Here is a 14,875-nt window from a genome sequence, read left to right as displayed (position 1 = left end):
AAGCCTTGATGAAAGAGGAGCGGTGGTACCTGCCCACAGGGGCTGCTCCCTGTGAGACTGGATGGGTTGTACCAGGGCCCTGTGAGGTCCTAAAGGCGATAAAGGATTCAGCTGCCTCTGTCTTCTCACACCCCTGGGCCCTGCCTCCTTTCCGGCACCTTGGCAGGTTCCCCGCTCCAGTGTTGCCTGTGGTTTCACAGTGGAAGGACATGATTGGCACAGCCTTCTCCCTGGCCATCGTGGGCTACGTCATCAACCTGGCTATGGGCCGGACCCTGGCTGGCAAGCACGGCTACGATGTAGATTCTAACCAGGTAGCTCGGCCACCCTTTGGGGCTGGGCTGAGGGGCACCAACACAAGACATGCAAGAGGTACCTTGGGGCTCTGAGCTGAGATGAGGCAGCAGGGGTGGGGTCTGTCACCCCAAGAGGCTGCCTTCCTCTTGACTAGCAGTGTGTGAATTTATAGCACAAGATCACCCCCAAGGTCCAGCTTGCATGGCTGACTACATCTGGGCCCTGCTCCCCAGCCAACCCAGCCCCCCTCCACACAGGAGATGATTGCCCTGGGCTGCAGCAACTTCTTTGGCTCCTTCTTTAAAATCCACGTCATTTGCTGTGCTCTCTCCGTCACTCTGGCTGTGGATGCAGCTGGAGGAAGATCCCAGGTGAGCCATGCAGGGGCGCTAACAGTTGTCCTGAGAAGCGAGGCACTGTAGTCCAGGCCAGCTCTTCCCACTCTTCCTCTTCCTGCCTGATCTCCATGCCCCAAAAGTCATCTACCGGGAACCAGCCAAGAGCCAGACTTCCCCTGCTCCAACTCTTTTTCTGAACAGGTGTCAAGCCTGTGCGTGTCTCTGGTGGTGATGATCACCATGCTGGTGCTGGGGTCCTATCTGTACCCTCTCCCCAAGGTAAGAACCTAGCTAGAGAGCAGAAGACAGTGGGAGACTTCAGTAGCAACCATCCCTAAGCATTGGGCAGCACTTCACAATGACCAAGTGATGTCATTATCACCCTCAGTTTCAACCCCAGCCTGTAAGGTAGACAGGGCAGGTTTGATTCTCCCCATTGTACAGGCAAAAGTGACTGAGGTTAGTGAGACAGTTCACAGTACAGGGCTGGTCTCAAGCTCCAGCCTTCTAGCCTTGGAGTCTGACCCACAGGCACCATGTAAGTTCCCAGCTAGGAGCCCTTATGCATGGGCTGCATAGGGATGGGGGGAGAGAGGAAGGACAAAGACACGGTCAGAACAAATCCTAGGACTTGAGCAGAGAGATTTGAGGACTCTGTTGGGGGTGTGTTGCTGGGCTCCAGCTCTGTCCTGCCAGGCTGCAGGGTCAGGTGTGTGAGGGAAGGGCAGATGAAGAGGCTACTCGAGGCAACACCAAGCCATGCTCTGCTTCTCCAGGCTGTGCTGGGAGCCCTGATAGCTGTCAACCTCAAGAACTCCCTCAAGCAGCTCGCCGACCCCTACTACCTCTGGAGGAAGAGCAAGCTGGACTGTGTAGGTACTGGGCAGCCTCCAGGCACCCATCTGTGTCTCTGCACCTCCTCCAACCCCACAGACTGGCCTAAGGCTGAGCCCTCTGTTCTGTGGCTCCCTTATTAGCATAGTCTAGAGGTTAGGAGTCCAGGGTTTGCAGGAGGCATCCTGGGTTCAAATCCTAACTCAGCCATTCACTGGCTGTGTGCCCAAGAGTAAGTTCCTTAATCTCCCCGAGGGATGGGTATTATACCTCTACCCTGAAGGTGGCTTTGAAATGAGACAATGTTGACTTGCATTTGTGCTCAATAAAACTTCTCTATTATTATTTTCGTGGTTTCTAGCTCCAAAACAACAAAAAGAAATCATTTTGTAAGAAAGTCTAGTAGAGAAAGCCAAAGGACCAAAGTCTTACTCAAGATTGCACTAGGGTTCTGTTGCTGCAGCTGTACATAGGGGTTAGAGTCATGGCTGTGTCATACCCTGGTTCTGAGGATTAGGTGAGATCACAGTGAGACTGCATCATGCAGCCATAAACATTCTGCAAGCATGACTTAGTGCAAGATTGTTCACATACTCCAACTCCATCTCCCACTGAGCACTGGTAATAGAGGCTTTATGTACTGACCACACTGCATTATCTCCACTTAAGCCCCACCATAACTAGAGAGAGGATTTAACAACCTCCTTTAAAGATGATGAAATCAAAGCTGGGTGGTTAAGTAAATCATCCAAGGCCACACAGGAAGCGAGTGGAGTCTGGATGCAAACTCCTAGTCTCAGATTCCAGACTGCTGGGCTGTCCTGTCTCCCAGGAGGGGGAGGCTCGCTCCTGCGGTACAGGAAAGTAAGTCCTCAAAACCAGAGAAGCGAGTGGTCTATCTGGGGACCCCTCAGTGAGCTTGGGATGGGGACAGGAAGAAACATCAAGTCCCAGTTCCCAGCCCCAGGCTCTGCTCTTACACTTCCCAGCCATCTCCTTGCTGTGGCAATAGCACCTTATATTTACATAGTGTTTTGTGTTTTCACTTGACCTTCACAACAGTTCCCTACAGAACTCTGGGCAACCGACTTCCCTTAAAGGATTTTGGGGTCACTAAAGGCCTATGGGGGGCAACCCACCCAATCAGGCCTCTTCCCCAGCTGTCAGTTCAGGTGCCGAGGATCCTCAAGGCACACACAGCTTGCTGCTAGAAAGGAAGCTCGCAGTCGCGATCACCCGCAGGTGCCCATCACAAGGCTTGAACCCTTGCACTCCCTGACTCTTTAGTTCTTTCATGAAATAAGTTTGTGCATTAGGAAACCACCGCTCACGGAACAAATGAGAGAACCAAACTCTGAACCCCGGTGTACCTGATTCAAGGCGCATGCCCTAATTATGCCCATGCTGCTCCCTATGCAGGCTGGTGTTTCAGTTTTTTAAAACAGGCAAGGGGCTACAGGTGTAGAGCACTTGCCTAGCATGTGTGAACCCCTGGGTTCAATTCCCACCAAGGAAAAAGAGAGGGAGGTAGAAGGAGGAGGGAGGGAGCAGGAAGGAAAGGAAAGGGAAGGGAAGTGTAGGGAGGGAGGGAAGAAAGAAAGGACGGAGGGGGAAGAGAGGGAGAGATCGGGCAGTCACACTCAGTCTAAGGGAAACAGGCAAGCATAACCAAACCACAAAACATAAATCATTGCAAAAATGCACTATAAAGGAAAGGATAGGTCTGAGAAGGTGCTAGCAGTCAGTGACCTTATTTAACCCCAGAAGACTTTCTGAGAGGCAGTTTTTCTCCCCAAGCCTGCTCTTGACATCTCTTTCCTCACAGTGCGTCTGGGTGGTGAGCTTCCTCTCCTCCTTCTTCCTGAGTCTGCCCTACGGTGTAGCGGTGGGTGTCGCCTTCTCCATCTTGGTTGTGGTCTTCCAGACTCAGTTGTAAGTAACGGTCTCCTCACTGCCCCCCAGCTCAATAGTGGGGTCATTAGGCCAGCCCGCTAAGAGTCCCCATGCTTTGGACACCGTTCCCTCTACCTTATGGGCCGGCACTGGAGGTGCTGCCAGGCCTGGGGAGACTCTGACCCAGACAGGACGGCTGGGCTGTCGGCTTCCCATATTCTGACCTCTAGAGGAGGCCAGCACAGACGCGAAGGTCTAGAAGTGCAGAGAGAGGAGAGGCCAAGCAGATGAGTAGGACCCAACGTCCTTCCAGATGCACTGCCCACACTGCAGAGGCAGAGACCCACCCCAGGACAGCACCAGGCAGAGGACAGACGTGTGCTCTTCTAAGAAGGACTCGGTAGTGAAACCAAGGGCACTGGAGAGCTGGGCTGGAGCAGGAGGGAAGACACTGAAGAATGGAGACGCCTTTTCTCCTCTTCTTGAGAATTTAGAATTGCTTCTCGGCCTCTTGGCTAAGCTTGAGTGTGGAGAATTTAGAATCAGGAAGTGGTGACCTCAGGGCCACTTAGTGTGTCACCTTGTGTACCACACCTTCCCCAAGCAGTCAGGGAGTTACAGCCAGGACCTGCCCGTCACCTAGCTAGTGACACCCCTAACCACAGGCTACCAGGACAGCTCCAGTGCAGAAGGGTAGACCCAGCCCAGGGAGCGGCTCCTCCCTGGCCCCCACCCCTGTCTTTCCAGGCCCCCTGCCGTTGGCATCCTCCATTTTCTTTCCCTCTCCATCTAGTCGAAATGGCTATGTGCTGGCCCGGGTCATGGACACTGACATCTATGTGAACCCCAAGACGTACAGTAGGGTAGGTAACCCAGGCATTTGTCACCTCCTTTTGCACTGCCCCCACCCTAAGAAGTGTTTTCTTTAAAAACAGTAAAGATTTTGTTGTTGTTGTCTGTGTTTTGTTTTTGAGACAAGGTCTCACTATGTTGTTCAGGCTGGCCTTGAACTCACTATATACCCCAGGCTGGCCTCAAACTCACTGCAATCCTCCTGCCTCAGCCTCCTGAGTGCTGGGATTGCAGGTGTGTGTCACCATGCCCAGCAAAAACAGTAGAGACATTTCTGCAACCTGAGCTCAGTCTCCGTGTCACAGGTCCAGGAAATCGAGGGGATTAAGATCGTCACTTACTGTTCCCCTCTCTACTTTGCCAACTCAGAGATCTTCAGGCAAAAGGTCATTGCCAAGGTAAGGCTCAAGCTTGGTGGCCAGAAAGGCTTCAGAGGGAGTGGCCAGAAGGTGGGAACAGAAAGGGGCTTGGGGCTAAGAGCAGGCCACGCCCACAAAGGGCAGAGATGGACACTGGGGTTGGTTCTCCTCCCACAGACAGGTATGGACCCCCAGAAAGTACTACGTGCCAAGCAAAAACACCTCCGCAGGCAGGAGAAGAGGGCGATGCCCACACAGCAGAGGAAATCTCTCTTCATGAAAACCAAGGTGAACAGAGGCCATGCTTTCTGATCTTGCCCCTTGCACCCCAGCTTCAGTAACCTTTGTGGAAAAGACAGGAAGTCTCCAGCTGGGCAATCTTCTTGGGTGAGGGGCTGTCAGCTCCCTAGGGAGCCGATGCCCTCTCATGTTCTGGCTAAGGGAGGACATTGCTCAGGGGCCTATTAACAAGCCCAGAAAGGGCATAGCAGTGAACTTCCGGGGATGCTGGCCAATCCCGAGCAGCAAGGCTGGGCAGGAAGTTGGAGGTAGAGAGAAGCAGTCAGACGTGGACAAATGCAAAAGGGTGCTCCGCTGTCCCCAAGGGAATTTCCTCTCAAAGCACAGTGGGCGGAGCCTTTGGGGTCTGCTCCCTGGGGTATAGGAGACCAAACTCACAGGCCGTGCCACAGGAAGGGCGTTTGGGCTCTCCTGGGGGCTTTTCAGGGCTGTGTTCACACCTCCGAGCTGAATCACACCTCAACCTGCACCCTCCCACCGGTGCTTCAGCCACAGCCAAGTCCGACTCAGTTCCACAGTCCCTGACTCTGCCCCTCCCCAACTGCCACCCCCAGACGGTCTCCCTGCAGGAGCTGCAGCAGGACTTTGAGAACACCACCCCGACCGACCCCAACAACAACCAGACGCTAGCCAATGGCACCGGTATATCCTACGTCACTCTCAGCCCGGACACCTCCTCAGCTGTCCCATGTGAGCTCCCCAGAGAGCCCAGTGACACTCTGGCCAGCGTCCCGCCCTTTGTCACCTTCCACACCCTCGTTCTGGACATGAGTGGTGTCAGCTTTGTGGACCTGATGGGCATCAAAGCCCTGGCCAAGGTGAGGCCCTAACATGAGGGTATACGCACTTCCGTCTCCCATGCTCCTGTTCCGGGGTGCCCAGACCTCCAGCCTCTTGATGTGAGTAGGACAGGACGCTCTCTGCTGAGCAGGCCCTTGACAGTAAGTCCCTGCAGAGCCACGCCAAGCACCCTCTCAGGCCACCAGGAACCCATGCACAGGACCTCTGCAGAGGCCTGCTGGCCACTGGCCCACGTGGCTCTTCCCACACTCACTGGCCAACCCAGGAGAGAAGGGAAATGAAATCAGTGTCCTCGGGATGCTGTGACTGCACATACCTCTGAAGGCAGGGGCTCCAATGGAGGTGCTGTCGCCATCACTGGGGGCAGAGAGGGCCCCATGCCTAGCCTTGAGCCTCCACCTGCTTCCCCGGCCTGGTTCTGGAGCTCGGGCCTTGGCTGAAGGCCTGGCCTCTCTGAGCTTCCATCTTTTCCTGCAGCTTCTGCCAGAAGCCATAAACTTGGGAAAGAGATAGAGCTGGGAGTCTAAGCTACTGAAAGAAAAGATCTGGTTCCGTAAGATGGGCCACGGTGACTTTAAGCGCCCGCCACATTGGCGAAGTCCCATTTCCGTCCCAATTTCCAAAAGTGCCTTTAGCCAACACTCCAGAGAGAAGTGCTATGTTCGGCTGCTATTTTTGTCTTTGGCAGCCTGGCCTCTCAGGGTTGCTTACTTGTTTGGCTTCCTCTGTGAAGTACATTTTGGGAGTCCCTTTTGAGACCCACTCAGAACATTCCTTTCCTTTTGTTCCCCACCCCCAATGCCCTCCAACACCTCTAGCTGAGCTCCACCTACGGGAAGATCGGAGTCAAGGTCTTCTTGGTAAACATCCACGGTAAGACCTGAAAGGCTGGGGAGGGAGGTTTGGTGGAACAGGTTGGGGGGGGGGGGCACTGAATGAGAGATGAAAGGACCCTAATACTTCTCCAAATTGCTGCTTAGTTGTAAGAACTTCGGATCCAAGTCCAAAGAGATGGGCCAGAGCCAGGTGAGGTGGTGCACCCATGTAATCCCAGCACTCTGGGAAGCTGAGGCAGGAGGATCTAAATTTGAGCTCAAGCTGGGTAACTTAGCAACTTAGTGAGACCCTGTCTCAAAATAAACAATAAAAGGAGCAAGTGGGGTGTAACTCAGTGCAAAGACACTGGATTCAACCCCCAGGGCTAAAAGATGAAGACAGAGAAAGAGGGGCATGGGGAAGATTGTATAAACACCTAGGGGTCTCAACAGAGTTAGGGGCCATGGAGCTGAGGAAGGACAGCCAGGGTTGTCATCTGCCCCATTACTAACTTGCTATGTATCCTGAGCCAAGCCACTTTATCTGTCCACCTGTGGAGGGTTGGCTACATGAAACTGGGGACCCTTTTCCTGTCGGGCCTGTGAATCTCTGTAAACACAGAGCACACACACACCCCCACCACCCTGGGGACACAGACATGCAGTCTTATATGCACAGGGCCACAGAGCAGTGGACATTCTCAGCATTAGCACACAGGCCCAGTGCAGGGTGTGGAAACGCAGCAAGTGCACACAGCACACAAGCACACCTGAAAAGCATGCACGCGCGCACACACGTGCACACACGCGCACACACACACACACACACACACACACAGTGTGCTGCAGAGGGCTAGGGCTGTCCAGTAGAGCTGCACGCCCCAACTCTGCAGAGACCCCACTCAGATACAAAACTCCCAGTGGTCATGACCTGCTTGATGTGCTATGGAATTAGAATCAGTGGATCCCTTCCGTCCTCCCTGGTCACTCCCTCGGGAAATTACTTTAGAATTTGATAAGAGTAAGGGATCTGCCACGCACCAGGAGTCACAGGAAAGAGCCACATAATCAGGAGGAAGCATGGGCCTTAGGAGATAAAATGGGCAGCAGACTCCTTGCGGAGGCGTTAGCCTTTCCCTCCGGAATCACTGCGGAGTACCAACTCCCTAAATCAAACTACTTCCTTCTGCCCCGGGTTGAAAGTTCAGCATCCTCAAGCTCATGTTGCCCTCTGCTGTCCAGGACTGATATTGCAGTTCTAGCGCCACCATCAGGGCCCTGGGACACAACTCAGACCTCTCTGTTTCCTTTCTCCCTGCTCTGCCTCGCTGCTCCCCTCACCGCTCCCTAACACCAGCCTGCATTGGCCGTTTTCTTTCTGAACCTGATCTTGTGTCCTTCCAGCCCAGGTGTACAATGACATCAGCCACGGAGGTGTCTTTGAGGACGGTTGTGTACAGCGCGACCACGTCTTCCCCAGCATACATGATGCGGTGCTCTTTGCCCAGGAAAATGCCAGACATGCAGTCCCAGGACAGAGCTCCCAAGGGGTAAGATCCTCGTCCATAGCAAACCCTGGGCTCTAGAGCACTGCCATAGCCCGACCAAGGGGCATTAGGAGAAGATTTGGGTTCTGACCCCAGTTCTGCCAGCATACTTTTCTGAATCTCAGTTTCCTAATCTGTAGAACAGGTATCATCAGCTCCATTCCCTACCTTACAGCAGTTTCTTGGTTTTTTTTAGGATTAAATAATAATTATATATTTTATGTCACTTGAAAGTTATGTATATATTATTTTTTTTAAACCCTTCATTACTATTAACTTCATGATTGAACCAACACCCAAAGGCTAGCATATGATGTCCTGCATCTGGCCTTGCTCACCCATAGCCTCCTGCCCTCTTTCTAAAAAGGCCTGGCCATTTATAGTGGTCCCCACCTATAATCCCAGCCCTTGGGAGGCTGAGGCAGAAAATTTCTGGGAGTGCAAGGCCAGTCTGGGCATATAGTAAGTTCAAGGCCAGCATGAACTACATAGCAAACCCTGTCTCAAAAATAGATAGATGCAGTGGTCAAAGGTCTTCAGCATCAGCAGCACAGCACCTGCCAGGCAAGCACAAGGTCCTGAGTTCGAGTTTCAGTACCCCACCCACCCAAAAATAGATATATGATAGATAGATAGATAGATAGATAGATAGATAGATAGATAGATAGATAGATAGATGTGAGAGAGAGGGGGGCCTTTGGGAGAGGAAGGGAGTGAGCCTTTCAGTTTCAATTCAGCAGGGCTTGGGGAGTTCATGCTGGTGATGGATGGCAAGGCTGGGTCCAAGCTTTGTCTGAGCTTCTTTGTATTTAATTCACTAGCTCAGTAAGTGATATGCAAATGAGGTACCAATAATAATGTCTAGGACTCTGGAAAGCTGAGGAGTCAGAAAAAGCCCACTCCACTGAGGTCTTTGCCCCAGTCCTCCTGTCCCCCACACCCACAGGTCCCCACCCAGGTCACCCCTCCCTCACCTCCCAAAACTCCTTAAGCCCCATGTTTCCATCCTCCCCTGCCCTCTGCAGGCCATAGGAGACTGCTCTGGCCCAAGAGCAACATTTGCTCTGATTTGCTGTTTGCCCTAAGAGACTGATGAAGGTGACGCTATCTATTCCCAGTGCTGAAAGAGTGCCCAGGACAACTCAGGGCCACCTTGGCTCCTGCCTTCCGCACTTAGAGGGAAACTCAGGTTGAGGGGTAGGGAGGGACTGGCTCCCCTACCTTGGGAACCAGGTCCACAGACGAAACAGGGAGATTCTCATGAACCCTCACTATTCTTATCTCCCCAATAATGCCCAGTTGTGGGTTTTTTTGTTTTGGGTTTTTTTTTTTTTTTTTTTTTTTGTTTTTTTTTTTTTTTTGGTCTTTTTGTTTGTTTTTTGTGTTTTGTTTTTTGTTTCTTTGAGACAGGGTCTTGCTATGCAGTTCAGGTTGGGCTTGAGCTCACTTTGTAGTCCAGGTTGGTCTTGAACTTGCAGTGATCCTCCTGCCTCAAACTCCCAAGTGCTGGGATTACAGGCGTGAGCTACCATGCCTGGCTAATGTCCAGTTGTTATGGTTTTTCTGTATATAATGTATTATTTATATTTTTATAAGTAATTTTCACTAGATGTAGTCCATATTTACCTGTTATAGACTATACTCCTGTGTATATAAATTACACACCTGTGCACACACATGCACACAACCTCCTTTTCGATGACACATCAAGGAAAAAGCCAGCAAAGTGAATCTGATGGTCCTACTTTTGCAGATTTGCAGAGAGAGGGAAGAAACTGCCCACAGTCAGGCACTGGTCAGTCACCCTTGAAAGCTAGGCTGCTCCCCACCCAGCTAGCAAGGGCCAGCCTGGCGCACCGCTGCCTGTGGTTCTATTTGGTGAGGCAGGTGAGGGAAAGGCAAGAGGACGAGTTATGCAGGCGGCACGGCACCCTCCGGAGCCTGCCACGTGTCCTTTCTGCAGCCACACGGTGCTGTCACTGAACTCATCTGCACCTGCTTCCCTCCATCCAGGCCCCAGGGGACACGGAGCTTTCCCTGTGCGACTCAGAGGAGGAGAGCCCAGGCTACTGGGACCTAGAACAGGTGAGCAGAGAGACAGGGCTGAGGGAGGGCAAGGAAGGGGGCCCCTCCAGGATGGAGGCTCACTGCACTCCCTCACACTTGGCCACGGGCAGGACTCTTGCAGGCCGCATCTTGCAGTTGCATCCTCATCTCTCTGAACAGCAGATCAACATTCTCCCCCAGTGCCTGAAAGGCAGCCTGGGGAAGGGACAGTCAGCACCAAATCCTCGGGAGCCACAGCTCTTCTTAACGCTGTGGTTTTGGGAGAGCCACAGAACACTACTTGGGCCCTGTAGTTGCTGTCTGTAAAATCAGGGAGATACGGGTAATGCTTGTCCCTTGCAAGATTAACAGGGCAGAGGAATCACGTGTTCTTGCATTCATTCAACAAGTATTTATAGAGTGACTGTTCCTCAGCCGATGCAGTTGCATGCCGCACCGCAGCCCTTGGGAACTCTATTCTGGTAGAGTCCCATGATTCTAGGGGTAGGTATTATTGCAATTCTAGGGTACATTATTATTTTTGCAAGTGGACAACCCTTAAGAACTAAAGGCTATGCAGATATGAAGCACCGGTGTCCCCATAAGGCCCATGGAACTTACCCCCCTACAACCTCCTGAATTTAAAAAAGAAACAGGTGACAAAGTCTAGCAAAATCTGGCTCTGAGTCTATTAAAACTAACACCTATCTCCGGGCTACTTCCTATTCTTTTGGAGTTTGAGTTCCATAGAACTGTGAAGACATCTCTGAGTGCCCGCGGCAGATGGAGACAGTAGAAAATAGAGCCAGAACCATGGAGAGCTGGTGGAATAATTTCTGTGTCTCCTTGGAATCTCTAACACATTCCCACAAAAAGTCTGGAGAGTGCTGAAAGCCTTGCTCATCAGAGTGAGAAAATTCTCAGCTGCTAGTCTCAATCCTCCTTTCACTTAATAGACAGGGAGAAGCTGAAACACTGGGGAAGGACATGCGACACGTAAAAGGTCGCACAAGACACCAGAGGTCACACACAAGTGGACCCGAGCACTTTCGCCCATCATCACGGCACCAGTTCCCCTCCTTGGCTGGCCTTGCCTCCCCTCTTCGTGTACACACGTACACACACACGTACAATACCTCACTCTGGCCAGGGTCCCAGAGTCACCTCTTGGTTGCGGTCCCTTTGGCCCCCATAGGTCTAACACCTTCCCTCCCTCTCTCCCTTCCTTCCTGTGGCCCATGCAGGAGATGTTCGGAAGCATGTTCCACACAGAGACCCTGACCGCCCTGTGAGGCCCGGCTGCTCCCACGCTGCCTCCAGAGCACCTGCCGCCAGGGACTTCCATGGAGGAAAATCCCAGGGTCGCAGGGAGTGACAGGGGAGGAGAGTGTGGCCAGCAGGAGCCTGGCTCCGCTCTCCCCTCCTCCTTCGCCTCAGCTCACCCCTGCTGGGATGAGAGTCTGATGAACTCACCTCCCCCAACCTCAGCCCCCACCAGCAGTGCACGAGCCTCGGCCCATTCCGTGCCGCCCACCCATGCCTGCCCACGGCAGCCCCTGGATGCTGTGACTTTGAGAGTGAGCCAAGGACAGGACAAGGACAACTGCGCTGACCTGGTGTACGAGCTTCACGAGGGTCCTGGGGCCTGCACGGGTTGGTGACAGAGGATGTCCTGCTGTCACAGGACACAGAGATAAACTTAGTTAGAAGACCAAGGCTTGTCCCCTCCAGATGCCCCAACTCCATGGCTGGCAGCTCTGTACCAGGGGGCACGTGATCTCCCCAACCTAGGAGTTTCTGTCTCAGTGACCACGTCCCTTCCTCTTCCAAAGGCTCCCAAGATGGCCACTGGCGCTTCAGCACTCCAAACTCCAGCCAAGGCAGTGGCCAGCCCCTCACAACCACCAAAGCCGCCTCCCCAGCGATGACCCACCGAGGGGCCGCCTCGGCCTCCTGAAGCGCCATTTGTTTCCCCCAAGAGGCTGCTCCCTTCCACTTGAGGCTGAGTAGGAGCCCCAGAAAGGGGGGCAGGCAGCTGGCAGAATCTTCTGGCAACCTAGCAGCAGATACTAGTGATTCTGCACAAAGGCTTTTGGGAATCCCTCTTTGTACCAGAGATGTAGAAGGGGCAGTGCTAGTGCCAACCCAGGCCAAACTGAGAGGACCTGGGTCTTAACTGTTCTCTGACCTCAAGGCCTATCTGGAAAATATCTTCTTCACTTGGCAAAGAGCCAATCATTTAACTCTCCTTTATCAGCCTGGAGACTGGAATCATAAGGGCACCCTCCCGCAGGTGAGGGAGGCCTTACAGGATCAGCTGCACCCCTTAGAGGGCCTCAGAGGTGGCAAGGGCAAGTCCAGATGGGTCTTTCTCCACAGGCTGTCCTTAACCTCAGGACCTGAGTGCATCTTCCTCTAGGAAAGATAAAAGTAGAGGTTCAGTTCTCTATCTATCTAGGGAGGGACATCTAGAGGAAACTCTGTATAGCTATATAGAGGAACTCCACTGTTGACTTGAAAATAAATAGGTTCCATGTGCAAGTGCTTGGTAAAAACTCCATGAGAGTGCACAGAAAATCTTCTGGCCTCTCCTCACTGTTTCTCCCAAGTTCCCTGTCCCAACAGGTTGGGCTGGCCTAGCCTGGGAAAAGGTCCCAGTCCCTAACTTCAGCCTGACCTGCGTTGTATGGATGTTCAGTGAGCTGGTCGCTAGCAAGTCTTCCTAGAGTTAAAGGAGAGGGTGCTGGCCCAGCGCCCACAAATTCTTGGCCCAGAGGCACTGCTTCTCAGTGAGTTCATTATGCCATCTGGCTGCCAATGGAACTCAAAACTTGGAAGGCGGAAGACAATGTTATCTGGGATTCACCGTGCCCAGCACTTGAAGTGCCAAATTCCAGGAGGACAAGAACCTCAGCCAATGACAACCCACCCGCCCCTACTCCACCTCCTTCAAAGTCCAGCTCAGGCCCAGGAGGTGGAAGAAGGTCACAGAGCCTCAGGACAGCCTAAGTCACAGTCTTCCTTTGGAACAAGTGCCTGGATCCCATGGGGACTTGAAGAAGTTACCATTATAAATGCCCAGGCCAGCCCCAGAACTGAAGGAGGTCACTGACTCACAGTGGCCCGGAGTCGGGGCTCCAGGAAGGACCCATGACCTATCCAGGACAATAAACACTCCCACTGCTCCCACCTGGGGCAAAGGGAAACATTGAAGAAAACTTCACTGTTGAGATATTTTGGAAAGAACACAAATGTCACACAAACCACTTTTCTGAACATGACTGAGGTAGGGAGGGAGGGGGCAAGGTAACAAAATAATCCAGAATTTCAATACTTTTGGATGTTCTTACTAATACTGACCTGTGATGATATGATTCCCAGGGAGGACTGGGAACCTTGTTTCTTGAGATATTTGTGTAATTTATTTAATTTAAATGTCATTCTCCTTTCATTCATTTTGGTAATAAAGTGCTTTTGAAATGTAAATAAGTACACATTTGGGTGGCTTAACAGAGAGGCAACTAAGCCACCTCCAGGGAATATCTGGCTTGGCTTTGCATCCTGAGACCAAACAAGGACCTGAGATTTCCTCACAGGTCTCCTAGCACCTCTCCAGTTTCTGGCTTTCCACTCTTGCGGATGAGTAATTTTTTTAAGACCCAGCAAAAGAGTAGAGATCAGAGAGAGAAGAGTGGATGAAGGGATTCGCATACCCAGAACCAGCTCAGAGAACCCACTCTGTGCTTTTGACTATGAAGGACCAGAGATGTGACCAAAATAAACCATGAATGTTTAAATTTATATATAAATATATATGTATAAAACAGTAAAAGACACATTTCTGTTAATCTCCCTCAAATACTTCCCCTTGCTTCAAACATTTATGCTATCATTCTTGCACTTTCTGAAGTAGTTCTAGAAGTCCTCTTTCATGTGTGTCTTTAGGAAGTGTGATCAAAAATTTAGTGAATGCTACTGAGTGCTGTTCAATACAAAGGCGGGCTGTAAAAACATTACAGTGTGTCCTCACCCACCTTATTCACTAGTCTGGCACCGGGCAACTTCTCATTTCCTCCAAAGTCAAAGTGTCCATGAAAAGTAAATAATTTGAATTGATTTAAGACACTGAGGCAGCCATGACAGTACAACTAAAAATACCCAGAGAAGAGGACTTCCAAAACTGCTTCAGAAAATGGCAAGAAATAGGGCTGGGGATTTAGCTCAGCGGCAAAGCGCCTGCCTAGCAAGCGCAAGGTCGTGAGTTCAGTTCCCGGTACCAGAGAAAAACCAAAAAACCCCCCCCCAAAAAAAAGAAAATGGCAAGAATGATGGGACAAGTGCTTGAAGTAAGGGAGTTATTTTAAGGAGCATTAATGGAAATGTGCCTTTTACTATAATAAATTTTTTAAAATGTAAACATTAATTGTATTTTTCAAACACACTTCATATTAAGGAAGTCAAATCCCCATCATCTCTTATGCATATACTTCACTGGCCAATTCTATACTCATGAGACCTTTATTATGGATCTGTTGTGGTTTCCATCTACAATGTCCCCCAAAATCTCATAGATTCAGAGCTGAGGCTTTTGGAAGGTGATTGGATCATAGGGATGCTCTGCTCATCAGTGGATTAATCCATTGATGATTCCATAGCTAAATGTACTGTTGGAGGTGGGGTGTGACCTGGAAGGGTATATTCCTGTTCCCAGCTCCTCCCTTCTCTCTGTGCTTCCTGGATGCCATGGGTAGAGCATCTTTCCTCTGCCATCCCCTTATACCATGCCATTTCTG

General features: G+C 51.5%; 1 protein-coding gene across 3 annotated transcripts in view; it reads left to right on the top strand.

Annotated features, from left to right (window-relative positions):
• Positions 1-13,489, top strand: part of Slc26a9 (solute carrier family 26 (anion exchanger), member 9) — a 28,325-nt gene extending 14,836 nt beyond the window's left edge. For all 3 annotated transcript variants that reach the window (XM_013523029.1, XM_013523023.1, XM_013523019.1), the window contains 13 exons: positions 167-314; positions 555-668; positions 837-914; positions 1,412-1,507; positions 3,295-3,401; positions 4,156-4,225; positions 4,520-4,612; positions 4,751-4,861; positions 5,428-5,691; positions 6,493-6,547; positions 7,894-8,039; positions 10,050-10,121; positions 11,327-13,489. In XM_013523029.1, the coding sequence (XP_013378483.1) occupies positions 167-314; positions 555-668; positions 837-914; positions 1,412-1,507; positions 3,295-3,401; positions 4,156-4,225; positions 4,520-4,612; positions 4,751-4,861; positions 5,428-5,691; positions 6,493-6,547; positions 7,894-8,039; positions 10,050-10,121; positions 11,327-11,374 (1,402 nt within the window). In that variant the 3' untranslated portion in view covers positions 11,375-13,489. The remainder of the gene's footprint in view (positions 1-166; positions 315-554; positions 669-836; positions 915-1,411; positions 1,508-3,294; positions 3,402-4,155; positions 4,226-4,519; positions 4,613-4,750; positions 4,862-5,427; positions 5,692-6,492; positions 6,548-7,893; positions 8,040-10,049; positions 10,122-11,326) is intronic.
• Positions 13,490-14,875: the final 1,386 nt, after the last annotated feature.

This window comes from Chinchilla lanigera, unplaced genomic scaffold (assembly GCF_000276665.1).
Source record: "Chinchilla lanigera isolate Chin_1 unplaced genomic scaffold, ChiLan1.0 scaffold00005, whole genome shotgun sequence".
Lineage (NCBI taxonomy): Eukaryota > Metazoa > Chordata > Mammalia > Rodentia > Chinchillidae > Chinchilla > Chinchilla lanigera.
Note: the sequence above shows the minus strand (reverse complement) of the source record. Positions and strands in the feature narration are given on the sequence as shown.